Source organism: Bos mutus, chromosome 23, assembly GCF_027580195.1.
Source record: "Bos mutus isolate GX-2022 chromosome 23, NWIPB_WYAK_1.1, whole genome shotgun sequence".
Classification (NCBI taxonomy): domain Eukaryota; kingdom Metazoa; phylum Chordata; class Mammalia; order Artiodactyla; family Bovidae; genus Bos; species Bos mutus.
This window is the reverse complement of record NC_091639.1, coordinates 12,808,080-12,835,462: the sequence shown is the minus strand read 5'-3', so window position 1 is coordinate 12,835,462 and position 27,383 is coordinate 12,808,080. Positions and strand designations below refer to the sequence as shown.

The 27,383-nt window shown below is 41.7% G+C and overlaps 1 protein-coding gene across 1 annotated transcript in view; it reads left to right on the top strand.

The window, feature by feature from the left end:
* KIF13A (kinesin family member 13A) overlaps window positions 1-27,383 on the top strand; it is a 203,751-nt gene that overhangs the window by 66,850 nt on the left and 109,518 nt on the right. The window contains 1 exon segment of the mRNA XM_070361021.1: window positions 18,500-18,512. Coding sequence (XP_070217122.1) covers window positions 18,500-18,512 — 13 coding nt within the window.

The following is a 27,383-nucleotide window of genomic DNA, read 5'->3' as shown; positions in this document are numbered from 1 at the left end:
GGTTGGGGCGCCAGTGCTTCAGGGGTGCACGTGACTTGTTTATACCAGGAGTCTTCTTGCCTGGGCCAGATTCCTCTGGATCGACACCTTCCTGTTCCTTCTAGGAGAAATCTTGCTCTCTTATCTGTCTCTGAACTCAGTGACTATGAAAGTAAGGAATTATCTATTACTCTGGTTAGATTGCTTATTGTGGTGAAATATTCACGACATGTGGTTTGTCATTTGAACTGTTTCAGTGTGGAATTTGGTGCTTTTCAGTTCATTCACACTGCTGTGCAGCCATCACCATTTTCAGAACGTTTTCATCATCTCAAACAGAAGCTTTCAGTTCAGTTCAGTCGCTCAGTCGTGTCCGACTCTTTGCGACCCCATGAACTGCAGCATGCCAGGCCTCCCTGTCCATCACCAACTCCCGGGGTTCACCCAAACCCATGTTAGTCCCCGTTAAACAATAACTTCCCATTCCTCCTCTCCTAGGCTCTAGTAACCACTAGTCTGCTTTCTGTCCATGTGAACCTGAGTATTGCAAGTATTGCAAGTATTGAAGTGGAGTCATTTCAGTATTTGTCTGTTTCTGGTTTATTTCGCTTAGCATAAGGCCTTCAATGGTTCATCCATGTTGTGGCATGTATCAGAATTTCCTTTTTTTGGCTGAATAATCTTTCCTTATGTGTAGACATCTCATTTGGTTTATCCATTCTTTTGCTGATGGTCATTTGGGTTGCTTCCATGTTTTGGCTGTTGCCAATAACACTTCTATGCACACGGGCATGAAAATATCTCTTTGGGTCCTTACTTTCAGTTCTTTGGGGTTCGTACCCAGAAGTGGGATTGTTGGATTCTGAATACATTTTAAGACACCATTTTCAGATCTGACCACAAGGTAGTCTTCATCTGAATATTCCCTAGTTTACTTAAGCATTCTCTAGTTATTATGCATTTAAATTATAGGTAATTTTTACATCACAGAAACTATCAGCTTCCTTCTTATTAGTCCTCCGCTTTCTCAGTGAGTGTGGAATTAGGAATATGGTCTAGTCAAGAAGCAGCTAGCTAAACTTTCTTTTGAATACCGGAAAAAATGTCTAACTGTGTTCTCAGAAATGCACCAGGAGATAGATAAGTTTTAGGAGCTCACGGAACTATTTAAGAACTGAATTTCTTGGCAGGCTTATAGTTTAACAAAAGATAACGTCTTTCTTTTCTTTAACAGAAACTTGGACATAATGACCACTTCCATTCCACGTTTGCCTGACGTCTTCATTCTAAGATGAGTGGGTTACTCAAGGATGAAGTAAACAGGCCTGCGTCTTCTGGTGTGATGGGCACAGCAGATTCTCATAAGAGTTGGATTAGGGGCAGGTAGAAGTAACTGACAACTTTAGTAAATGTCACTGTTTGTACTAGCAAACAGGTTTCCTTCTGATTTGCCTCTCTCCTAGCCAAATAGTCACTTTAAGTAAGTCATTTCCAGAGCAAACTGACATCTAAGTATCTCTTTAATAAGTGTCCCCTGCCCTTCTAAGACGTAGCATTGTTTGCTTTTGTCTTTCTATGTCTACCCTCCATGAATGACTGCAGTCAGTTGAACCTGTTTCCTAATGGCGCTGAGATGATGAACTCTGCTTGAATGCCATGGGCACATATGCACACACTATCTGAGACTTGCCCCTGCCGCCAGGGATGTGTTGTTTAGGTGTTCTTCTAAGTTCAGTGTCTGGGACGTTCTTCTGTTTTCTGATGTGAAACACCCGCTAGACTGTCTCTCTGTAGTGATGGAGAAACCATCTACACAAGATAGAATATAATGTCATCCAAGTACGAAGCTTGGAGGATCGTCTTTATTCTGACCTCTTGTATATCTAGACTGCCCACCTGCCTTCTCCACTTAGATGTCTAACTGGCATTTCAGACTCCTGCTTTTCTTCTCACAGTCTTCCCATTTTAGTAAAAGATGACCCTGGGCTTCCTCTTGCCCAGGTCTAACGCGTGGAGGCACAAGTCTCATCAGTTCCTCTCTTCCCAGACATTGCACGTTGGTTCATCAGCACATCCCTCTGCTCTAACTTCAGAACATGTCCTGAAGGTGACACTTAACATCTTGGTCCCCAAATGTGGACTTGCCTCTGTTTTTGCTTTTGTCGGTCCCTCCAGCTGGAATCTCCTCCTCCCTGGTTTCTGGTCAGTGGATTTGAAGCATTTGTTGATTTTTTTTTTTCTTTTGAAAGGCATGTTTGGGGAGGGGTGAATTTAATTTGATTCTTATATGGAGATCCTGTGTAGAGATAATACATTTTCTTAAGACTATTAGACTATCTGTCCCTTTTCTTCTTAGATATTGCCCATCATAAGGTGTAGGGGAGGTCAGTTAACCCAGGTTTTATGCATTTGTTGCTGTCGCTTCTGTTTTTATTTATTTTTTTGTCCATGCCACATGGCATGTGGGATCTTAGTTCCCTGACTAGGGATCGAACCCACACCCTTTGCCTTAGAAGCTTACAGTCCTGACCACTGGACTACCAGGGAAGTCTCCTGTTGCTATCACTTCTGAACCAACTAAATGTTGCTAAATGTTCATATCATACCCACCTACAATCAATAATATGAGAAAAAATTGTACACAAAATATAATAATAATTACGCTATGTATATTTCCACCTACACAGGGAAACTTTGCTGTTTAATAGTCTTCTTTGAAGGGTCTTTTTCTCCGTCTCGCCCTTTCTAATCCATGTCTTCTCAGATCACAGTGCTGACCTTTCTATAACTCTTTGTCCTTGTTCTGTTGTCTCTAACAGAGACAAATTTTTTCTTTGGGCAAAGAAAGAATATTTAGTCCCCTGAAATGCAAGCTTTATTTAAGAGATGCTGTCCTCAGTAGAAATGTGTTTATTGCTTATAGACTTTTCATTTTACCTGCCAAATCCTATTACTTGAGGGACTAAAAAAATCTTATAAAAGCACTTTTATTGAATAACACAAGGAGAAAATTAAGCTTTTAAATTAGACAAAAGGAGAACGAGGCACACTTATACACTGAACTGTAAATTAGCAGCATGAAGTTCATCCTATGGACCCATAGCATAATTTACTTCAAGTCCAAGACTGGAAGTCATGCAGAAAATCCCCAAAATGTCTATTGTAAGCAGCTCTAACAAGTGTTGTAATTAATGGCAGGAAAATATTCCTGCCATTAATTACAACACTTGTTCCTGTATTTGGTCTGAAAATATTCCAGACCAAATACAGGTCCTGCTGGAACCTATGGGTGTGACTTTTCTAAAATGTTAGTATTATATAACTAGAAATATAATCTCTGCTCACGATAACATCTTTTAGTTTTAACATTTATTCAATAATCCTGAGTTTTAAAAAAAGTTTTAAATAGAATGAATTTAAAAATCCTAGAATCTTATTGTAACGTAAAAGTTTTGAGCACCTCCACGCATCAGCTGCTGAAGAAGCTGCTGAAGATGCTGTAGGACCGAGGTGTGGCCGACCTGACCTGCTGACTGTGTGTAAAGTGCTTACGTGTATATGTGCACACCAGTTAGTGTCTTCCTGGGGCTGCTACGCTGGATGAATCTCAGGGAAACAGTCTTGAGAGTTTTGCCCTCCCCGCCCATCTGAGATCAGACACCAAGACGGCTGGCATGTTCCCAGCTGAGATGCTGGTGAAAGGTGACTGGAGAACTGGGGTATGTTGGGAAAGAGTTAAAGAGCTTTTATGTGAACCTTCAAGTGCAACCGGAGGAGGGTTTTGGTCCTCTGCCTTTTTGCTGCCCCTTGCCATTTGTCTGTGTGGTTCACCTGAAATATTGTCTGTTCATGCAGTAATTATGTGAGGACGCTCCTAATCACCGTATATTGTCTTTCCACAAGCATGAAAAAAATCTAGACTGCCAACTACCAAAAAAACCACAGGGACTTGCATCTGGCAGCCTCCAAGTCTCGGTACAGGGAAGATGTCATGGAATTTCCTGTTTTAATTGCAAAGACCGATTGAATTCCTGGGGCGTTTTTGACCTCACCTTGGTTGATGAGTCTCCTGACTCATCCACTTTATTTAAAAAAAAAAAACAAAACTTTTTTTTTTTTTTGAAAAAAACTTAAGGAAAGTCAGTTATTTTAAGTTTTGAAATATATCACATCTGTGTATGAGTTAGTTGCTCAGTCCTGTCGACCGTTTGCAGCCCCATGGACCGTAGCCTACCAGGCTTCTCTGTCCGTGAAATTCTCCGGGGAAGAATACTGGAGGGGGTAGCCATTTCTTCCTCCAGGGGATCTTCTCAACCCAGGGATCAAACCTGGGTCTCCTGCATTATAGGCAAATTCTTTACTGCCTGATCCACCAAGCATATAAAACACACATGATGACTAATAATAATAAAAATGAACACCCATATGCTCTATTCATCTGAAGAAACAGATTACCCGTGCTTAAGAAAAGGCGAGTAGACAGAAAGCAGTATTGCTTTCAAAATAACCACATTCCTGATTTTTGTGTTCATTATTCCTTAGCTCTTTTCTTTCATTTTTTAAAAACAGTTTTACTTTTAGCTCTGTATCCCCTGGATAATACTTTGTTTACTCTTGCCCTTCTTGGAGAACTTTATAGAAATGGAATCATGCTGGATATTTTGGGGGACTTTTTTCTTTCTCTCAGCGTTTGTTTTTGAGATTCCTTCAGATTGATGTGTAGTGACTGTATCACGTTCTTGCACTGCTGCAAAGGATCACACAGTGGATCACCGCTGTGTATTTTTCCATTCTCCAGTTTCTTTCTTTACTGGCGTTTGGAAAGCAATGTGCTGTGCTGAGCTAAGTCGCTTCAGTCATGTCCAAGTCTGTGCAACCCTGTCGACTGTAGCTCACCAGGGTCCTCTGTCCATGGGGATTCTCCCAGCAAGAATACTGGAGTGGGTTGCTGTGCCCTCCTCCAGGGGATCTTCCCCACCCAGGGGTCGAACCTGGGTCTCTAAACTCTCCTGCATTGACAGGCAGGCTCTTTTCCACTGGCATCACTGGGGAAGTCCCCTGGAAAGCAGTATGGACCCCAAATTCAGCAAGTCAGCTAGCTATTGAAAGCTTCAAAGATTGACCCCTTTCTAGCCAAATTCCCAAGTGGTTTGCTTTCATTTGTGGGAATGGTGAAGGCCCTCATTTCTGGAGACTTTCCAGAGAATGGACTTGCTTTGCCTTCTCCAGGGGCTGTTAGCTCTTGACCTGATTCTACTCGGTCCGGAATCACAGCCCTGTTTTCTGCAGGATCTTCCCGAGGCTTTCTTCCCTGTGTCTGAGTCCTTCCCCGTGTTCACCACACTCCTTTTAAGGGCTGATCTGTTTTGGGGGTGGGGAACAGCTAGGAAACCAGATGCTCCAGCTAGAAGAAGGCTAGTCTTCAGAGCACAGGAAGGTACTGAGGCTTTCTTCTTCCTGCGCTTGGCTTCCTAAGGGCCTTCTCCTTCCTTCCGCTCCGTGCCCTCCTTGTTTCTCATCAGAAATTGGCAGATGTTCTGCTCCACCCCTGTCTTAGTGTATCTCGCAGTAGTAACCCTCCCCTGAATACTCTTTGGGAAAGGCATCGTTAATATATTTTCCGTTTGTTTACATTGGCTCCTTTTACCTAGATCTCAGGATTGCGGTGGAATCTTCTAGTACCTTAAGATAAGTCCATTTATCTTGAGGGAGAATGTGAACCATTAAGGGCAAACTAATTTTCAGTTTACATTTGATTTAGAGTGTATAGGCCAAACGATTGTGTGTGTGTGTGTGTGTCTGTGTGTGTGTGTGTGTCTGTGTGAATGACAGCAGGGCAAAGAAGGAATTTGGGAAGTTGACAAGAAGAATAAAGTCTCAGGTTTTAAAGGATATTCATTGCCCTTGGAATTATATTCTATGAAAGTAGGAGAGTAACAGAAAGGGCCCACACCAAAATTATCTTTTTGTAAATGTCTCCAGGCAGAGAAAGATTTTGTACGTAAAAATACTATGAAATGATTGATCTTCCTAATGATGGTAAATCAAAAATTCTACTCTCTTTCCACTCCTTCCCTCCCACCATCCCTCCCTCTCTCCCTTCCTTTTTGGTAAGGGGGCAGAAGTGAAGGTGAAGAAGTCGAGGACACTGATTTATCCTTTGTTAAAAGACTTTGTTTTATGACAGGTACACGCTCTGCTGATTGGGGTATATTAGATTTTATTTGGGGCTTTGTCCAGAGTATGTTTTCTTCTGTTGGTTACTTTTCTATATCCCCTTGACTTTGAATGTATTATGGAGACTGGAATGAAAACTGCATCTAGTTATACCTTTTCCACCAAAATTTTAAACCTCAAAGCAGAGAAGCTCAATTCTGAATAACTGAAAATTGGGTCTAATCCTTATTTAAAATATTTATCCTGATTAAAAAAAAATTTTTTTTCAGTTCTTCCTGCTGCTCAGATTTTCTTACCCATAAGTATTTTAACGTGAGTAAAATTTCCAGCCAACTGGCTCTTCTTCCTTCAAACACCAGATCTTAACCATTTTGTCCTGTTTTCTGCTCTGTCCTAAGCAGAGGCCAGAGGTGGCTGGACGTGATCACGAGCAGCTGTTACTGTCCGTGCGGTGAAGCGAGCTTGGCTTGCTCTCAACCTCCCATCTCTTTTCACAGTGATGGACTGTCAGGAGACCCATCCCGCTGTCTCCTCCCTTTCGCCCTGTGTAGTGGCTGTCGCGTCTGCTGCGTGCAGGAAAGCCAGATAACAGATGGGAGTGAGTACTGCAGCCTCAGAATGGATGAGTTAGGAGTAGGGGCGTGGCTGACCCCTTGGGGCTGTCAAACATCTATTTCTGGGGCTCTTACGCTTTCCTCTGGACACAGGAGGACTGAGGTCCCTGGGAATGGAGTACCTGCTGTTCTCAGTTCCCTGTAAAACCTTTGGAAATTTGTAATCTACTTGTTTGTTTCTCCAATCTGCGTGTGCATCCTCCTTGACTCAGACGTTAACAGAACTTTAAAAATTCTCTAATAGCCTTATCTCAGGAGCATCAGCTATTCCTTATATACACAAGACTGGCTGTGTGTGCATACTTCTTAAGGATGGGTTTGTTATGCTCTGTTGTTATATGGTGGGTGTGGTGTGATGTTCCCTGATGCTATATTACACTTATTCCCTTTCCATTTGTGCGTGTTTGAAATTTCCCCCAGTAAAGCTTTTGTGAAAATGCAACACTGCATATATATTTGATTGGTCTTCAGACAAACCTGAAAGAATGGAGTTACTCAGGGAAACATTGCCATTGTCTCAAATGGTACTATTAATAGTGACCTGGTGATGTGTCTTCATATATTCGTTCATTCACTTATATTTATGGTGCCTGACAATGTTCTGGGCACTGGGGACAAGCTAGAGGGAAGCCCCTATTTCTATGAATCTTATAACCATCAGGTCCAGGGGAGAAGGTCTGTAGATAGGTAAGTAGGTAAATAAACACGGTGGTTTAAGGTGGTGCAAGGTGCTGAGGAAAACAGAACCAAGTACTGTGGGACGGTGGAGCTGATTTGGTGCAGACAGCTAACATGAAAGTGAAAGAAGGCTTCCCCAGGAAGGGGAGCAGGGTCGTGGGGAGGGGGGGTTCCAGGCAGGGGGAGCTTCTGAGCAGGTGTCCTGGATGCCAGTTCTCTGCAGGGGGGGTTGCCTCTCACTTTTAGGAAGGCGGCCCCAGAGAACGTGCAGTCCAGCCAATTCATCTGACATACGTACCTCCCGACACCCAGAGTCCGAAATTAGCCTCCTGCCCGGTACCTGCTGCTTTAAGAGCTACCGAGTGGGCCAGTAAATAAGCCAGTAAACATATCCATATTAAAAGGGCTTTCAAATTAGTGGTTAACCAAAAACAGTCACTTTTCTGCAGTAGTAAAATAAATGAATCCAGTTATTTGCATAAAAATAGGCTTCCTTTCAAGTATGACCATCATAAATGGCCTTGTGGGACACCAGCCTACTTTCTGAACGTGGTTCTGAGGTTATTTTTTAATGCCTGTGTGTGTATCTTTGGTAAACACATGTTCCGTCCTGTGCAGCAGGCGCCGTGGAGACTGGAAGGACGGAGCCAGGACGATCGTGACCCAGCCTCTGCCTGGGGGGCACCCAGAGCGGGAAGAGGCAGGGGTCTGTGACCAGCCCAGATGCTTACCATGTGCCAAGTGCAGAGTCAGTGGTCGTGAGCAGAGCAGACCTGGGCACAGCCCTAGTGCAGCTCAGCTTCAAGTGGATGAGACAGACAATAAATCACGACGCTGACAAAGTACAATGGATGCTTAAAGAAAACTGATGGGGAATTCCAGATGGGATGGTCAGGGAAGGGCTCTCTGGGGAGGTGACGGTCACACCTAGTGTGAAAAAAGAATCAGGGGAAAGGACGTTCCTGGCAGAGAGAGGGGCGTGGGTGATGGCTCTGAGTCAGAGAAGAGTTTTATGAGTTCACGGCGGGTAGAAAAGAGGAGACGAAAGATGGAAACATGAACAGAGGCCAGATCCTATCGATGACATTAAAGAACTCATTGACATTATTCCAAGTGCAACTGGAAGTTATTGCGGGTGTTAAACAAGGAGAATGGTAGGAAATTTGTTTTCAACATATCATTTTAGTCACAAGGTTAGATGTAGGGTTTAAGGGATTCACCAAAAGATCCTAATCCTAGTTTTTGCCGGGTCTTTATCCCAGCCATGCCGTTTACTTAGCTGGGTAGGCTGTTTGTTCATCTGAGAAATGAGGGTAATACAGTCCACCTCCTATTGTGGTGAGGATTGAGTGAATAAGATAAGGTGTCAAGACCATGTGCGATGACCAGGATATGCTCAATAACATCAGTGCCCTCCTTGTTCTCCCTCCTTCCCATGGAGTAAAATCCAGGAGCAAAGTGTTCTGGGGTCCGTCTCTGCTGGCCTTGGGGCCAGCTTCACTGAACCCAGTGGCAGCTCCATGAGGTGATGGCCACCATGTCCCGCTGTGGGGCTGAGCACTGAAGAACGGATGCTTCTGAGCTGTGGTGCTGGAGAAGACTCTTGAGAGTCCCTTGGACTTCAAGGAGATCAAACCAGTCCATCCTAAAGGAGATCAGTCCTGAATATTCATTGGAAGGACTGATACTGAAGCGCCAGTACTTTGGCCACCTGATGCGAACAGCTGACTCATTTGAAAAGACCCTGATGCTGGGAAAAATTGAAGGCAGGTGGAAAAGGGGGTGACAGAGAATAAGATGGTTGGATAGCATCAGTGATTCAATGGACATGAGTTTGAGCAAACTTTGGGAGACAGTGAAGAACAGGGAAGCCTGGCATGCTGCAGTCCATGGGGTCACAAAGAGTCAGACATGACTTAGTGATTGAACAACAAGTTCAGGGTTGATCTGGCCCATTCAAGAACTGGACTAATAATGGAGGCTTTATCAATGGCTTGTTCCAATTGAGATGATTAATTTAGTTTCACCGAGTTTCTCCTTTTTTCTCGATGCCCTTTGAAGGAAAGAACCAAGTTGCAAATGGAGCACCACTGTTACCCTTTCACTGATAATTCTGGGCTCTCTTAGGAGGATCTACAAACCTTCCTGCTTCTTGTTCATATCTGAGACTCTGACTTAGACAAAAGACATGTTCTTCACTTGATTTGCTTGGACGTTCTTGTTGTTTTGAATCTCTAAATATCTTCTGTAAATGATCAGTTTCTTATACACTCTTGAGGGTTCATGTTACAAGTTTGCCTCGTGGGTGCAAGGTTTATTTGTTTTTAATGATGTAAATAAAACATGTGAAGAAAATGCTGTTCAGTGGTGTGGGGGTAATAAATATGACCCAGGAGAGTAGCAGCTGCCCTTGAGATGCCTGTAGTATTAGGAATCCTGAACCTTCATGAATTGGCATTAGACTTAACCCGTAGTCAGTTCTGCCCTGGGATGGATAGGCATTGTAAGGAGGTTTACACATGCAGTGCTGGTTAGATGGTGTTATTTTTGTTGTTGTTATTTTGTTTTTGTTATGGTTTTGAGGGGGTTTATTTGTTTTTTTCCGGCTTAGCTTAAAAAAATCTTGAGTAAAAACTTTTATTAGAGCCATTTGAGGTTCACAGCAAAATTCAGAGGAAGGTAGAGATTTCCCGTGTGGCCCTGCCTCCACTCGTACATAGCCTTTTCCATCATCAACGTTGTGCGCTACAGTGGTACATTTGTTACAGCCGAAGAACCTACACTGACACGTCATAGTCGCCCAAAGGCTGTAGTTTCCATCGGGAAGGGTCCACTGTTGGTGCTGTACGTTCTATGGGTTTGGACGAATGTATACAAATGTATAATGAGATGTATCCATCATTAGATCACACAGAACGTTTTCATTGCCCTAAAAATCCTCTGTGCTCTGCCTGTCCATCTCTTCCTCCCAAACCCAGGCAGCCACCCATCTTTTTACCGTGTCCATAGTTTTGCCTTTTCCAGTTGAAGTTACACAGTATGTAGCCTTTTCAGATTGGCGTCTTTCACTTAGTAATATGCGTGTAAGTTTCCTCCATGTCTCTTCCTGGCTTGATAGATCATTTCTTTTTAGTGCTGAGATTAGGTGTAATTTAATATCGACCCATGCATCCTGCCCTGACTGTTTTTAGATACACCTGGGCTCTGGAATCAAACTGTTCCTAGTGGGCTGTCTACAGTGGAGGTTGAATTGTCATTTTCCTGCCATCATGATTCAACTCAGGGTGACCTTGAAACTTAATGGTTCTGCACAGACATCTTTCAGCACATGTGGGCTGCTGAGTCAGGGATGTCTTGGTCCCACAGCCCTCAAGGAGGTGGGTCCTACAGGCTCTCAAAGTCCACAAGCATCTGGCGTCAGCAGTGCAGCTGTTGCTATGGCAGATGGAAGGAAGGAGATTATGTAAAATAAATGGCTAAATAGGTAAAATAAATGGCTGGAGGTGGGAGAATTCCATCACTGGAAAGTGGTAGTGACAAGAATAGAACCGTGGCATCTGGTTTCTGCATCCCTGCTCTTAGCTACCATGCTCGACTGGCTCTCAGAAAAGGCTGTTACTTGTCTCTACTACTCAGCTAATGGCTCTGCTTTCATGAGGCTGTCGCATGGAGCGTGATGTTTGGTTCTGACTCCCTAATGTAGGAAATGTAAATATTGTTCATGCAGTTATAAGCTTGATATCATAAGTATATGCTGTGCTATGCTTAGTCGCTCAGTCGTGTCCGATTCTTTGCGACCCCATGGCTGTAGCCCGCCAGGCTCTTCTGTCCATGGGGATTCTCCAGGCAAGAATCCTGGAGTGGGTTGTCATGCCCTCCTCCAGGAAGTATATGCTATCTAGGTACAAATTCTCACATAAGTGGAAAATTAATCCTGGAAGGACAAGTAAAACTGATAAGATGTATGCTTCTTCCAGACAGCATGTTAATTGAGATCCTGTCTAGGAGTAGCCGCTGAGAACTAGCCCAAGAATGGCCTCACAGAGGGGCCTGATTCTTGATTTAAAATCAAGAATTGGTGCTTACTGCTGCCTTTTTTTTTTTTTTTTTTAAGCTTCGCTGCATGGTCCTTTTGAAGACACAGCAAGAAAATTGCACAAGAGCCATGTTTTCTCTGCTCAACTTTGTTTTGGTTAATCTAGTGTGAGTTCTTGCCAGGCTCCCCCCACTGGGAGTTGCATCCATGGTGATGAGAAGCTGGAGCTCTGTGCAGTGGCTTGGAGAACTCTCCACAGAGGCGGCCAGGGGCTTCTCAGAGGCCTGTCGCCCACAGCAGTAGCTGGCTGTGTTTCGTTAGTCAGGGGGACTAATTCAGGCATTTTCCTTGACAAATATCAGGAGAAAAAAGGCAGGAAGGCTATTATCAGTGGATAGTAATTCCACCAAATAATGCCCTGTAACTTGCTAAACTTTCCATTTGCTTTGTGTATCCATTTTAATTTTGGAAACACACACACACATATATTGAATGAACATCATTAGGTTGAGTTAATAGTTCCTGTGGATATGCTCGTGTAGTCCCCTCAAGTTTTGCATTTTATTGTAGCAATCTATTTGAATTAACCAGTTCATTAACGTTTTTGCCATTTGCCGCCTTCTTGTGGTGGGTGTCAAGGGCTATTCAAAATGTATATGTAACCCCATCTGCATTTTGGGCTTCCCTGGTAGCTCAGACGGTAAAGCTTCTGCCTGCAGTGCGGGAGACCTGGGTTCAATCCCTGGGTCGGGAAGATCCCCTGGAGAAGGAAATGGCAACCCACTTCAGTACTCTTGCCTGGAAAATTCCATGGATGGAGGAGCCTGGTAGGCTACAGTCCATGGGATCGCAAAGAGTCAGAAACGACTGAGCAACTTCACTGGATCTGTTTTTTTATAACTCATAGAAGTGCTTGCTATATAGTTTTGTATATATGAATGTGTTCATTTGTTGGTTTACAAGTATATGAACTTATCTTCAAACTACACTTAATAAATCATAGTGGAAGATGAACCTTTATAGTCACTTATCAAACACAGTCCCAACCCTGGGTCCAGTCTCTTTCTGTGGACAAACTACTGAGCTCACACGATGCTGTGGTCCTCGAGCAGGCTGTGTGCTCCAGTACTTTTTTCACTCACAGTTCTCCCTATTGAAGGGCCACTTCTTTTTTTTTTTTTTTTAATTGAAGGGCCACTTCTTTACCCTGTCAGCTGGGTGACTCTCTTCACCTCCTAGATATGGTGCAGGGGTTTCCTTCTCTGAGAAACTTCCCTTCTTCCCCAGGTGATCTTTCCCTCTGGGGCTGCTGTGCACATCGCATTGTATCATAATTGTGTGTATAAGTTGCATTTATTGATGTCTGCAAGGCAGCATGTCTAAGTTGTTTCTCAACAAAGTGCACAGTATGTGTTAAATATTTGTGGACTTGAATATAGCTCTTTGCTTCTGTCTGTGCTCCATCCCAGGCATCCCAGTCTACTGGATATTAGTTCTTCATGAATGTATCTGTCTCTCTCACAAGGTGTTGAGGTCAGAGGCTATGCCTCATTCCTCTCTTATCCCTCAAAGCACCTATGATGTTCAGTGTAGTGATCGGTATGCAGTAAATGCTTGCTGGTTTAACAGGGTTGCTTGGACTCTGATGTTTAGTTCTCCAAGTGGAAGGTGAAAATCAAGGGCTTCATAAAGTATACGTCGTTAGAGTAGTCTCTAAGAGTCAAATATCATTTAATTCTGTATCTTTCCGATGTAAGTTGGCAATTTCCAACAATTAATCAAAACATTTTTTAGCACATGGAAGAGAATTTTCTGTTTCTGAAGAAAGCACTCATCATTCATGTCTCTTGCAGCACTGACTGGGGTAGTTGATGGGCTGTAAATACTGGACAAAAGACTCCTTGCCCGAGCATCATCTTTTGGTGTAAGGTGTGAAAAGAGAATGATAGCTACATAGGATTGTTGTCATTGTAATATGCTATTTATACTGCCTTATTTATTTCACTGTCTTGTTAAACTCTTATATAGCTTACTAAATTCAGTACCTACTCCTCATTTCAAGACCTGGCCACATACAGGTCCAGCTTATCTTTACAGTCCCATATCCGTGTGTGTGTGTGTGTGTGTGTGTGTGTGTCTTGTGTCATCAAACTGAACCTGCATTTCTGAGTCTAGTTGACTTCTGAAGCTCTTGAGGACTTGACCCTAGCTAACATCCCTTTGAATTTCTCTGTGTGAAATGCTGCTCTAGAGAAATAATTATATTTAAATAAGACATAGGAAATGGTCTCCATTTTCTGACAGTCCTTGACACCTTCCCCAAACTTTGGAATTGTGAGATTGTGGTGGTGATGAAAGAAAGGCTTCACACCTAGATTATGTTTAAGCCACAAGTGTACAAACTTCCTTCTGAGTTCTTCCTGTGATTTCAGTACTGCATAACTGGGTGGGGATGGGGACTGAGGTATCATGCAAGTAGCACTTGGTGTGGCCTCTGCTTTCAAGGGTTTAAGTCTTAAGGATACACAAGACTCGAATTCAGACAGGATCACTGAAGGTTATAGGACTTTATGTGTGGCCGTGATGTTAGGCTGTTTTGTTGACCGTAGGAATCCTCAGCTATCAGCTGGTGAAGGCCAATGTGGTCTCAAACAATTGGTGAGGAATTGAGACTGGAGCCTGGAGCTGGGTTTTGGAGAGGGGCGATTTGCTCAGGCAGAAGCGAGAGACCGAGTCGGTGAAAGGCATGGAAGTTATAAGAGTTGTGTGGGGAGTGCATGAAGTGTGGGTGACCTTGAAGAGACCCATTAACTTTTTTGTCCTGAGAGAGGAAAGAACCTTCGGTGTTTACAAAGTAGAGTTAGCGTCAATCAGCATAGAACCACACGTTCTTATTTTCTCTCTAAGCCTGTGTCTGCAGGTCAGTGAGTTCTCTTTGATGGGGTGTTCTTTATAGTTCATTGGATGTTTGCTTAGCTAGGAATATTGCGTCTTTCTCTAAAGGAACCACCTAGGTATCAGCAATAGCCTGGACCTAGTTGAGAGTTAGACGGAACTCTTTGTTAAGACTTCATTGATATAACCAACAAAGGCTGTAACTTAAAAATATATACTTTTAATATTGATTATGTTCATGATAGATGTTTATATTCATCTTTTTTCATAGATACATAGATACATGAAAGAAAACTTTTATCTACATTGCAATATCACATTAGTTTTTCCTTTTTTCCCCTCAAAGGATAACGTGCTGCATTTGGTTATAGTATCAGTATTACTCATGTTGGAAAACTTTCTCTTCACAATTACCAGAAAATGATACAGAGCCTCTGGAGATGGGGCAGTAAACTATGGTTCTGGATTAGGATGCTTAGTTTCTTATCAGCTAATTCAAACCTCAAGAAATGTTTATCAGTGAATGAAGTACAGTTGTAATAATCCAAATGACTTACTTTTCCTTCTGCAGCCAGGATCCTTGATCTAAACTAAATGATGAGTAATTTGAGTAGTGGCAGTTTTCACTTAGTGACCTGCCTTTTCCCCATGCATCCTGGTCTCCCATTTTTTATTATTAATATTTGATATTTATTTATTTGTTTTGGCTGCGCCAGGTCTCGGCTGTGGCATGTGGGGTCTAGTTCCCTGACCTGGGATCAAACCCAGGCCACCTGCATTGGGAGTGCAGAGTGTTAGCCACTGGGCCACCCGGGAAGTCCCTCCATTTACTCTTAACAAACCATCCTTAGAAACATAAAGGAAGGTAGCTGAATTATCCTGGCATTCCCATATTATGTGGTTTCTTTCTAAGACAAAGAGATACACTTACAAAGTACTTAAAATGCTGAAATAGGATTGGTTTCCTAATAGGAATAAAGAAAACTGTGTTGAAATGTCAATAAGGAAAGGATCGCTCTATTATTGGGTGCCAAAGGAGGCCAGCGCACTACTGGCTAAAAGCCAGCACTTACTCTGTGCTGCTGGTGATGATGATTATACAGTCATGAAGCACAGGAGAACCCTGGGGAAATCCCTGGGATTCCTGTGAGCATGTTCCACCCCCATTAGATTCCTTGGTTCATTGTAGCCTTAATGTGAAACATACATTTTACTAATTTGTCCCATGCTGTTTCATATGGTTGCTTTATTGTAGGCCAAGTCAAGTGGCTTTTCTTTCCCCCGTTAAATAAAGCCGTGATTTAAATGGCTTTTATGCACGATACTGGATGCTTGGGGCTAGTGCACTGGGACGACCCAGAGGGAGGGTATGGGGAGGGAGGAGGGAGGAGGGTTCAGGATGGGGAGCACATGTATACCTGTGATGGATTCATTTTGATATTTGGCAAAACTAATACAATTATGTAAAGTTTAAAAATAAAATAAAAAAAAAAAAGATCAGGCTTCCCACTATTATCGTATTGTAAGGGAAGCTTTGGAGGGTCCCCTTGCTGAGATATCAATTTCCCGTGTTTATGGCTGATTCTACTGAAGTTATACCCCCTGGAAACTGTTTTTGTTTTTATTTCTGTTGTCAGAAGGAGCCAAAAAAGGCTATACCTGTGTTTCATAGCATAAATAGAGCTCTTCAAAAAGGTGGTTCTTGTTCAAAAAAAAATAATATGAAGATTAAAAATCATTTCAGATGTCAAAAAAAAAATAAAGCAGGCAGTATAAGAGAGGGCTTTATCAAAAGTACTGTGAGTGAGGTTTTATTATTATGATTAATTATTGTTCTACCTGTTCAGAATAGATGCCTTTTAGAGCCGTTGTTCCACTTAAAGAAATTTTCTTGGAAGAAACCTCAAGCTTTATGTACAGAGCAAAGACCCATGGCTCTCTTATATTTGAAACCATGCGTGCATTGTTATAACCACATCCATAAATGTTTGTCTTGTTTAAAAGGATAGATGCACAGAATGTTGAAACTTCTTAATAGCAGCTTGAGATACCAGTTTTTCTAGGTAGTTTCCCTCTGAAACCTGAAGACAAAAATCACATTCCTCTTGTCCCTGCCTGCGGTCATGACATAAGGATTCATTTCTTTTTAGCTAATTCATGGAATTTCAAGAAGATAATTCTTTATCATTATAAGAAAGGTTATGATTTTCTTTCCATAGATTTAAAGGTTAGGGTTATCTACCTAATTGTGGAATCCATGGAGTTTCTTTTCTTGATATTGAACTCTGGGTTTTATTTGGGGGCCTCATAGTTCTGGGAGGGATACTGAACACAGTTCAGTTCAGTTGCTCACTTGTTCGACTCTTTGCAACCCCATGGACTGCAGCACGCCAGGCCTCCCTGTCCATTGCCAACTTCCAGAGTTTACTCAAACTCGCGTCCATTGAGTCGGGGATGCCGTCCAACCATCTCATCCTCTGTCATTGCCTTCTCCTCCTGCCCTCAATCTGTCCCAGCATCAGGGTCTTTTCTCATGAGTCAACTCTTCTCATCAGGTGGCCAAAGTATTAGAATTTCAGCTTCAGCATCAGTCCTTTCAATGAATATTTAGGACTGATTTCCTTTAGGATGGACTGGTTGGATCTCCTTGCAGTCCAAGGGAGTCTCAAGAGTCTTCTCCAACACCACAGTTCTAAAGCATCAATTCTTCGGCACTTAGACTTTATCTATAGTCCAACTCTCACATCCATACACAACTACTGGAAAAACCATAGCTTTGACTAGACCGACCTTTGTTGGCAAAGTAATGTCTCAGCTTTTTAATATGCTGTCTAGGTTTGTTATAACTTTTCTTCCAATGGGGCAAGTGTCTTTTAATTTTGTGGCTGCAGTCACTATCTGCAGTGATTTTGGAGCCCCCCAAAATAAAGGCTGTCACTGTTTCCACTGTTGCCCCATCTATTTGTCATGAAGTGACGGGACCAGATGCCATGATCTTAGTTTTCTGAATGTTGAGTTTTAGGCCAACTTTTTCACTCTCCTGTTTCACTTTCATCAAGAGGCTCTTTAGTTCTTCTCTGCTTTCTGCCTTAAGGGTGGTGTCATCTGCATTTCTGAGGTTATTTATGTTTCTGCCGGCAATCTTGATCGCAGTTGAACACAGTGATGGAGAGAGGGCACCGAGCTGTTCGTGCCTATACCTTGAGTTCCCATGCCCTCTGCCCAGGAAAATCCTTTTTTTAAAAAAAAAATTCTCATGGTTCTGTTCCCTATGAAGAAAGATTAAAGCCACAGGAAAAACCCCCCATTTCTTTTTAACAATCATTTTGGAGTTTCTGAATCGGTATTAGAGACTGGTTAAGAATAACCACATCCAGAAGGCCAAACCCCTGTGATAGGATTACATACCATATAAATCATAGTTCAGCTCCTTAACTTTGTACACAATCAAAACATTTACCGAGGAAGTTAGTCTAATGGTTTGTTACTTTGAAGACTATTTCCTTTTCAGAGATGTTACTGGATGCAGAGTTTTTTTAATGCAAAATTGAATGATAAAAAAATTCATGTGTGGTTGATGATAAGGATGCAATTTCCTTTTAAATTTATACTCAGGGTTGAAATATGTGAAAATTGTCATCTAAACAATGCTTTCTAAGTGGGGGAGAAATCCCATATTATTTTTCAAAGGAAATATATATATATGTGTCAATTAAAAAAATTCAAATATGAAAATTGATTTTGAAGTATTTAACCACAAGCAATATGATTGCAGCATGTTTCTTTCTTTCTTTTTCTTTTTTTCTGATGCTCTTTTTGTTGGCTACTTTATAATCATTAAAAATACCTCTGAATGACTGGATAGATTCTATTAAGCCAAGGAAGAAACTTCTTATGCCCACACTGTGTTTTTGAGCAACTATAAGAGTTTATTGCTTCAGGCAGTGGAGTAAATTTTGCTTCTGATCTTTGTGAAGTAGAGCATATATTAGATCATGTAATCAAGATACTGAGTTTGCCTTGTTTTTTTTTTTTCTTTCATTGCTTCCTCCTGATATATCACTGCTGTGTGGACAACGCTCTACTTCTGCTGCTGAAATTTTTTGTTTCCATCATTCAGGAAACCTCCCAAGGTAAGCACCTACACAGAATTTGGTGTGCATGCTGGCCAAGTGTGCCAAAATTTCGAATTTCATCTATCACAGTGACCCCTCTGAAACACCTCTGCTTTTGAGAAGACGGTTCAGCATTCTAATGTAAAACGTAAACCATGAACAGTTAATGTTGGTAATGTTGGGCCTCTACATCTTATAAAGCACTTTAATACATTATTTCATCTTTGGAACTAATGCGTGGGTTTTCAGAACAAACCCATCTGGCTGTTGTTTATATTTTGTTGATGATGATATGAGGCCCAGAGAGAGGAAATAACATGATAATAACAATAATTCACGGATAGGGTAATGGAGAGTGAAAGTGAAAGTTGCTCAGTTGTGTCCGACTCTTTGCCACCCCATGGACTACAGTCCATGGACTTCTCCAGGCCAGAATACTGGAGTGGGTAGCCTTTCCCTTCTCCAAGGGAAATCTTCCTAACCCAGGGATTGAACCCAGGTCTCCTGCGTTGCAGGTGAATTCTTTACCAGCTGAGCCACAAGGGAAACTCAAAAATACTGGAGTGGGTAACCTATCCCTTCTCCAGCGGATCTTCCCAACCCAGGAATCGAACCGGAATCTCCTGCATTGCAGGCAGATTCTTTACCAACTGAGCTATGAAGGAAGCCTTCATAGAGTACTGCAGAACTATATAATATCACCACCTAGAACATGGGAAGACAAAAATGGTAACATCATGGTAGATTGGTAACTGGGTTATTGACTGGACAAACTATCTTTTCTGTGTCCTACTAAGAATCATTGATATCATCAGAAAAATTCTCCAAACTTTTGGAGTTTCAGATGTCTGCCAACTTTATGTGGCCCTTTGGAGTTTCTAGCCAATTGCAAAGTCTGCTAATTAGAGCTAGCCCCCATGCTCTGGCCAGCCTTCATTGGCATGTGTGCCAGTGAGAAGCCTAAGAATTAAAGAGTAGGTAGAAAAAGAAGACAATGAGAAGCACAACATCATCTGAGTGATCAACTCTTGAATGAGTGAAGGCTGATTTTTATTACTGGTGAGTATTTTATTGGTTATCAAAAGGAAGGAGAAATGCAACCAGCCTCTGATCAGTGATGCTGGTTTGGTTTTTGAGATGGGATCAAGTCAGGCTACACCCACATATATTATATAGTCAGAATCTAAGACACAGGTAAGGGGAAGAAATCCAGGATAGATTAGACTTACTTATCTCTGGGATTATGAAGGAAAATCTAACTTGGTTTTTGGAGTATTGAGACCTCCCTAAAATGCTAAATGTTATCCTTTATGTTTATTGATAGCAGTATAGCAATTGTCCTTGGCATTAAGAGTTCCATCTCCAGTAAGGAAGCCATGCATTGAACAAATAATATGAAATCTTTTAAGAAAGAGGCAGTGTATGATGTTTAGAAATATAAGCACTCGCATCCTGGCCAAATCTGAGGGATTAGAAGGTTATTCCTGAGCAATCATTGACGTGGTATGTGCTCAGTCATTTCTGAGTCTTTTGCGACCCCTTGGACTGTAGCCCTCCAGGCTTCTCTGTCATGGGATTTCCCAGGCAAGAATGCTGAAGGATTGCCATTTCCTACTCTAGGGGATTTTTCCAACCCAGGGATTGAACCCTCATCTCTTGCATTAACAGGCGGGTGCTTTACCACTAGAGCCACCAAGGAAGCCCCTATTGATGTGGAAAAGTATAACCAAAAATGTCTCTGCTACTCAGAAAGATGTGAGCTCCCCTTAAGTAGCTCTTTCTTCCCTTGCTGTTGGTTCCTAAAGGTTTCAGAACAGACAGCCAACCTTGTGATGTATTTAATTCTCTCCTTACAGAAAAAGGCACTAAAATCCTGAGCAGTTCCACATAGGGTTACTTAATGCAGGAGAAGCAGTGAAATGAAAAAGAGGCACAAAACCACATTTAAAAAAAATCACTAATTGCTTTATATACAGAAATGTACTGGTTACTTTCTGCTGCTGCTGCTGAGTCACTTCAGTCGTGTCCAACTCCTGTGCGACCCCAGAGATGGCAGCCCACCAGGCTCCCCCGTCCCTGGGATTCTCCAGGCAAGAACACTGGAGTGGGTTGCCATTTCCTTCTCCAATGCATGAAAGTGAAAAGTGAAAGTGAAGTCGCTCTGTTGTGTCCGACTCTTCGTGACCCCATGGACTGCAGCCTACCAGGCTCCTCCATCCATGGGATTTTCCAGGCAAGAGCACTAGAGTGGGTTGGCATTACCTTCTACCTGGTATATAAAAGTTTCGTGCGTTCACTAGGTATTCTATTAATAGTTCCTATGAAGTGTCATGAAATTTCCAAGATAAAATGAATGACATTAAATGTAAATATATATATACACGCATGTGCGCACACACACACACATGCACATATGTGCGTGTGTGTGTGTGTGTGCGGGCATGCCATAAGGCACATCTAGAAAGTATGAAGATCATCTTAAATTCAAATAAATGACATAACAAACTGAAAGTTTTTAAAAAGATGCTAAGATAAGGTCTTTTCATGCAGAAACTTTGAATATTGAAAGCAAATGGGAAACATATTTTTAATGATGACTATATAAGCATGAACTTTTATTTATTCAGACAATGAGATTTTGACATGCATAATTAGTAAAAGCATCAAAGAAGACATTTTGGTTTCATTTAACAAATATTCTGGGCAGGGGCCAAGTGCTGCATGAATCAGACCAGATCCTAGCATTCTAATGGGGTTGGAGTACAGAACATGTGCATAGTGTAATATAAAATCAAGAGGAAACTATCTGTCAGACCCAGGATGGAAAGTCCTGTTCTGACTTCTGCAGAACTGACAGCTAAGACCAGGCAAGATATTAAAAACCTATACTTGAACCTTTACATAGCATCTACACAATGACTGTTGAATGAATGAAGAAAAAAAAGAAAAACCTGTTGTACCAGAAGGACACTTCACCAGTTTAGCAGAAAGAAGGTTCCAGTTTAGCTAAATTATGTGTTCCCTTCACTGGTGGACAGAACCACTTTGCTAAAGACTAAGCCAGAGAATAGGTGGGGAAACAATGGAAACAGTGACAGATTTTATTTTGAGGGGCTCCAAAATCACTGCAGATGGTGGCTGCAGCCATGAAATTAAAAGACGCTTGCTCCTTGGAAAAAAGGTATGACCAACTTAGACATCATATTGAAAAGCAGAGACATTACTTTGCCAACAAAGGTCCATCTAGTCAAAGCTATGGTTTTTTCCCATAGTCATGTATGGGTGTGAGAGTTAGACTATAAAGAAAGCTGAGTGCCAAAGAATTGATGCTTTTGAACTGTGGTGTTGGAGAAGGCTCTTGAGAGTCCCTTGGACTGCAAGGAGATCCCACCAGTCCATCCTGAAGATCAGTCCTGAATATTTGTTGGAAGAACTGATGTGGAAGCTGAAACTCCTGTACTTTGGCCACCTGATGTGAAGAACTGACTCTTAGTAAAGACCCTGATGCTGGGAAAGATTGAGGGCAGGAGGAGAAGCGGGTGACAGGATGAGATGGTTGGATGACATCACCAACTCAATGGACTTGAGTTTGAGTGAACTCTGGGAGTTGGCAATGGACAGGGAGGCCTGGCGTGCTGCAGTCCATAGGGTCTCACAGAGTCGGACACGACTGAGTGACTGAACTGAACTGAACTGAGCCAGAGGAAACACTCTGTCCTAGTTCCATTCTCAAGGAGACCCAAATGCCCGGCTGGGTCGTAATCCTGATCCTCTTCTGTGGCCTGTCCCCAGAGGGAAAGTGCCCATTGGACCTTACAAATCTCACCAGCAATTTGGATTTTCTTGTCATGACATTAATTTGTGTTTTCCTGAGGAATATCTGCCTTTTCCTGTAGTCTGCGTTCGGACGATTATTGAAATTATGCCTAATGATGATGGTAAATAATAATCACCTCCCTATTGTATTTTCTGTTTGTATTATGTGTGAGGATTTTGCGCATTTTACTTAAAAATATTCTAAGGTAGAGGTGTGATTAGGAGAAAGGAGGGGGTGTCTCTTGGAATATTTGGTTGAGTTATCATTGTTCCTACCCAACTGTTATACCGGAAAGAAGTCTTGCAGTCTTTTTATCTATCTTTGGAACTGTACTCTTAGAATGCTATGCTATTTTCATTGTTTCTATTAATAATAGCTGTCTTTAATTCAGCACTTACAATATGCCAGATCCACTTTAAATCCAAATTAAAGTTTAATGCAAACTTGGATGCCTTCAGAGAAATAGGGGCAAAATCAGTGGTTGCCAGGAGGAGTGAGAGGAGAGGAGAGATGAATAAATAGGTGAAGTACAGGATTTTTAGAGCAGTGAAATTGTTCTGTATGCTACTATAAAGGTAGATATATGACATTATGCAATTATCAAAACTCATAGGACTGTATAGCTCAAAAGAGTGAACCTTGATGTATGGAATTTAGTTCTTAATAATGTATTGATATTGGTTTATTGATTATAATAAATATAGCATAACTAATACAAGTTATTAGTAATGACAGAAACTGCTGAGGGGATGTTTGTGAAGAGGGGGTATATGGCAACTCTTTGCACTAGCTGATCAGTTTTTCTGTAAACCTAAAACTGCTTTAAAAAATAAACTATTAATTATGAAAAAAAAGATGTACTTCATATTCACAGAATAAAATAGAAAAAGCTATGTGGAAAGCATTTGACAAAGTTCAACACTTGTTTATGTCATAAACTTGCAGCAGATTGTAGTAGACAGAAACCTCCTCAAGATGGTAATGGGCATGCATTAAACATACACAGGTGTCCTCATATTTACAGTAAAAGACTGGACACTTTCCATCCAAGATGCGAAATAGGTGAGGATTAGCCACTTCTCTTCAGCATAGACTGGGCTTCTTAGCCAGTGTAATTAAGCAAGAAAAAGAAATTCAGATCAGAATGGAGGAAGCAAAAGCATATTTTTTTGTAGACAGTAAGGTCATATATTTGATAAACATTAATGAATCTCTGAATAAGCTTCTAGAACTTACCGGTGGCAGGGTGGCAGGAAAAAGGTCAAAATACAAATTGTACCTCTTTAAAATAGCATGAGCAATTAGAAAATAAAAATCAACAGGAACCCAATCATTTACAGTAGCTTCAAAAACATTAGATATTTAGGGATATACTTAGTTGAAAATGCACAATACTTTTTTATTAGCATCTCAGATATAGTTGACCATTGGGTTGTAGGCAGATGTGCCAAGAGATGGAGAAAATATCAACTGTATTCAGAGACTGACATAGCATAGAGTTGGACTGCTGGTCCATGGAAGGGAATCCTGGGGGACACATCTAGGAGGTTGAGGAACTTCTCTGACGGTCCACTGGTTAGGACTCTGAGCTTTCACTGCCAAGGGCATGATTTCGATCCCTGGTCAGGGAACTAAGATCCCACAAGCTGTGTGACATGGCCAAAAAAAAAAAAAAAGGAGGAGGTTGAAACCAAATCCCGCTGTGGAGGACCTTGATACCAGGATTGCATCTCGATACATTCCATGTCTCTGTTTTGAACAAAGCAGTGGCCTGATTCAAACTCCCTTTCAGGTTAATCTGAAAGCAGAGCATAAAATAAATTGGGTTTGGTCAGTGGGTGGGAAAAGGATGATATTCAATAAAATGAGCCAGGAATGAAGAAAATTCATTACCTCTTTTTCAATAAAATGAGAGATAATGAGGGCCTGCATTGGTGTGGTGCCATGAGAAAAGAGGAAGGGAAGAATGATCAAAACATTGCAGAACTGAAGTATCCAGGACTTGGATGCTGATAGCATGTGGGAGAAGACGGTGCCACAAGAGGAGGCAGAGATGGATCTGGAATTTGAAGCCGAGTAACTGAAAATTCAGCAGGAACTGAAGAAAGACCTGTTTGGTGCAAGGCAAAGTGAAAGAGTACAGTTTTAGAGTGAATTGAATTAGAAATGATGGCAAAGCATCTGAGAGACGCCTAGCAGGTAACTCACAGTTTGTAGTCTGCCCTAGAAAGGTCGGGTACATCCTGATGGGAAGGAGGTAGGAGGTAAAGGAAGAGCTATTGATTATGTGGTCAAGGAAAAAAGGATTAAGTAGGATAGAAGACGTGAGAAAATAGGGGTGAGCAGGGACCCATCCTGTTTTCGGGACTGGAAGGGGAAGAGCCAGTGAAAACTCAGAAGAGAAACCAAGTACCTTGTGGTGCTGCTGCTCATGGCAACACCGCGGACACTTAAACTAGTTCTCGTCGAATTGTGTTTCTTCTGTTCTTAAAAGTTATTTTTCTAGTGTTGTATTAGGACAAGGAAAAAATATTCTTCTGGTTGAACTTGAGAGTAAGATTGAACATTTTTTTCATATTGCACGTGCGTGTAGAATAAAGAAATTTCCACAAATGTATCCTTGTGTAAATTGTTTTGTACTATTTATTTGGATTTTCTTTTTGGTGTTACATTTTGTAAATTTGTCCTCCAGAGTAGAGAAACATTTATTTCAGCATGGGCCTAGCGCATACCATTTAATCCTTTCCCCCGTAGCATATCATGCAATGTTTATTAGAGCATGTTCTACTTCCCTTAAAAAGAAAAATAAGCTTTTAGACAAACATAGAGACACCTGCTTTATGCCTCCTCATTGGTTTAAAATAAAGAGCCTTTGTTTCAGAATTTTCAGATAGGTGTGTTTTTCCTTAGTGTGTGTGTGTGAAGATCTCTGTCTAGATATGTGTTATGCACGCTCTGTTGATGGAAACCAGGAAAATGTCCCGGTCACGGGAGCTTTGCCTTTAGAAGCCCAGTTCCAGTCTCCCTGACGGCCCTCAGAACGTCAGGCATGTTCTCGGACACTTCCTTTTCATGCCTCTGTCATCTCTGGCGCAAGTATCTTACTTTCCCAGGGAGCTACACTGAAACACATGCAGAGGAAAACAAATGAATTCTTCCTCCCTTTTCTGTTTTCTTCTTCACCCTTCAGTATTTGTTGAGAACTGTCCATGTGCCAAGTGAGCACTTTGGAGCTGGAAGAAATGTCTGAACTGAGCCCATTCAGAGTCTGAGATTAAGGAGATGGAGGCTTAAGGAGTGATCGGCCCAGGCCATCCAGTGAGAGAGCTTTGGGCTGCAATTCTAGGCCTTCTGGTTGCTGCTGCTGTCTGTTACACCATGTGCTTGTAAAGCGGTTTTTCTGTTTTTTGGGTTTTATGGAAGTGAAAAAAGCAGGAAAGAGTAAGAAGGAAGAGTCTGAAGCAAAAGTAAATATCTGCAAGATCACTTTGTTTACAATCACATTCTTCTTTACACCGTTTGCTCATTTTTAAAGCCATGATCATCATTTTAAGATCTCCATAAGTTAGTGTAAGAGTCATTGAACAATTTGATCTTACTAATTAAACTCACTTTAAAGTGAAAGTCTTAGTAGCTCAGTTGTGTCTGACTCTGTGTGACCCCATGGGCTATATCCCGTCAGACTTCTCTATCCGTGGGATTCTCCAGGCAAGAATACTGGAGTGGGTTGCCATGCCCTTCTCCAGGGGATCTTCCTGTTTTTTATTTACAAGCCCTGTTAAGAACTATTGAATTTAAGGGTGTTTAATCCCTCTTCTAATTACATAAGTTTGTTGGCAAAGTCTTGAACAGGAGAAAATGACAGCATAACAAAATAAAATTGTTACTTTTTGGAGGCAGTATCCTTTAATGAGTCATACTGCCATGCCAAAAAACCTGACTTTACTGAAAAAGGCTCGGAAATAAGGAGGGAGAAATCACTCTATACAGCTTATGCCATCTGAAGTGCAGTTTCATTCAGACTCATTTTACAGTCTGTGACCTCCATCATTTTCATCATTCACTTTGTGCATTTCTGAAAACTGAGTGGTGGCCTGAAATGAGGTGAGTTGTAGACCTGTTCTGTCCAATACAGCAGCCACTTAGCCACACGCAGCATTTGAACATGTGCTATGTGGCTGGTCAAAACTGAGATTTTTGTGAGTGTAAAAATACACAGCAGACATCAAAGACTTAGTATGAGGAAAAAAGTAAATATTTTAACAAGTGTATTAGGTTAAATAAAAACATTATTTAAATTGTTTTATCTCTTGACTTTTGAGTGTGCCTACAGACGCAATTTAAATTACATTTGTAGCTTGGATCATATTTCTGTTTCAGACCAAACATATAGCTGAATGTGGAACTTCTTTTTAGCATCCATCCTGAGGTTTTTGCTGTTTCTCTTACCCTGTTAAATGCAGCCACTCTGCTGTCACCCCTTACATTTCTGCCTTTATATCTGAGCCCATGAGTGTTGCAGCTGCATGAATTGAATGGCAGCAGAGCCCTACCCCACTGCGTTTTTTCCTAGGAGGCATTTTTACTGTATTCATTCAAATATCATTTATTAGATGCCTATAATTGAGAACATTTGTGGAAGGTACAGTGTGAAGAATTTGTGGGGCTCAAGAGGCAATTTAACTAGTGGTTCCTGCTCTCTGGAACTCACAGTATGGTGAGGAAGATTAAACATGTACAGCATTGTAAGTGGTGGAAAACAGATCACGCTAAACATCTTCATTTCGACATGGCATGAATGCAGGGCTTTAATTCTTTTTGGTCTGCTTCAGTTCTCCACCAGTTCACGTGCTGACACGTGAACACATTTGGCACACCACGTCTCTCGTAGTCATTGTACTCTTTCAAATGAACAGAGTTGAAGTAACCACCAACAGGACATGGGCTCGCCGATATTTATAAAACCGGAGAAATGGGGTTTGTGGAGAGATCTCAGGTGCAGTTCCAGAGTCAGAACAAGCTGTGAGTAGCAAGCAGCTCAGTCTGCAGATGTGAACAGTGGGTGAATTGTA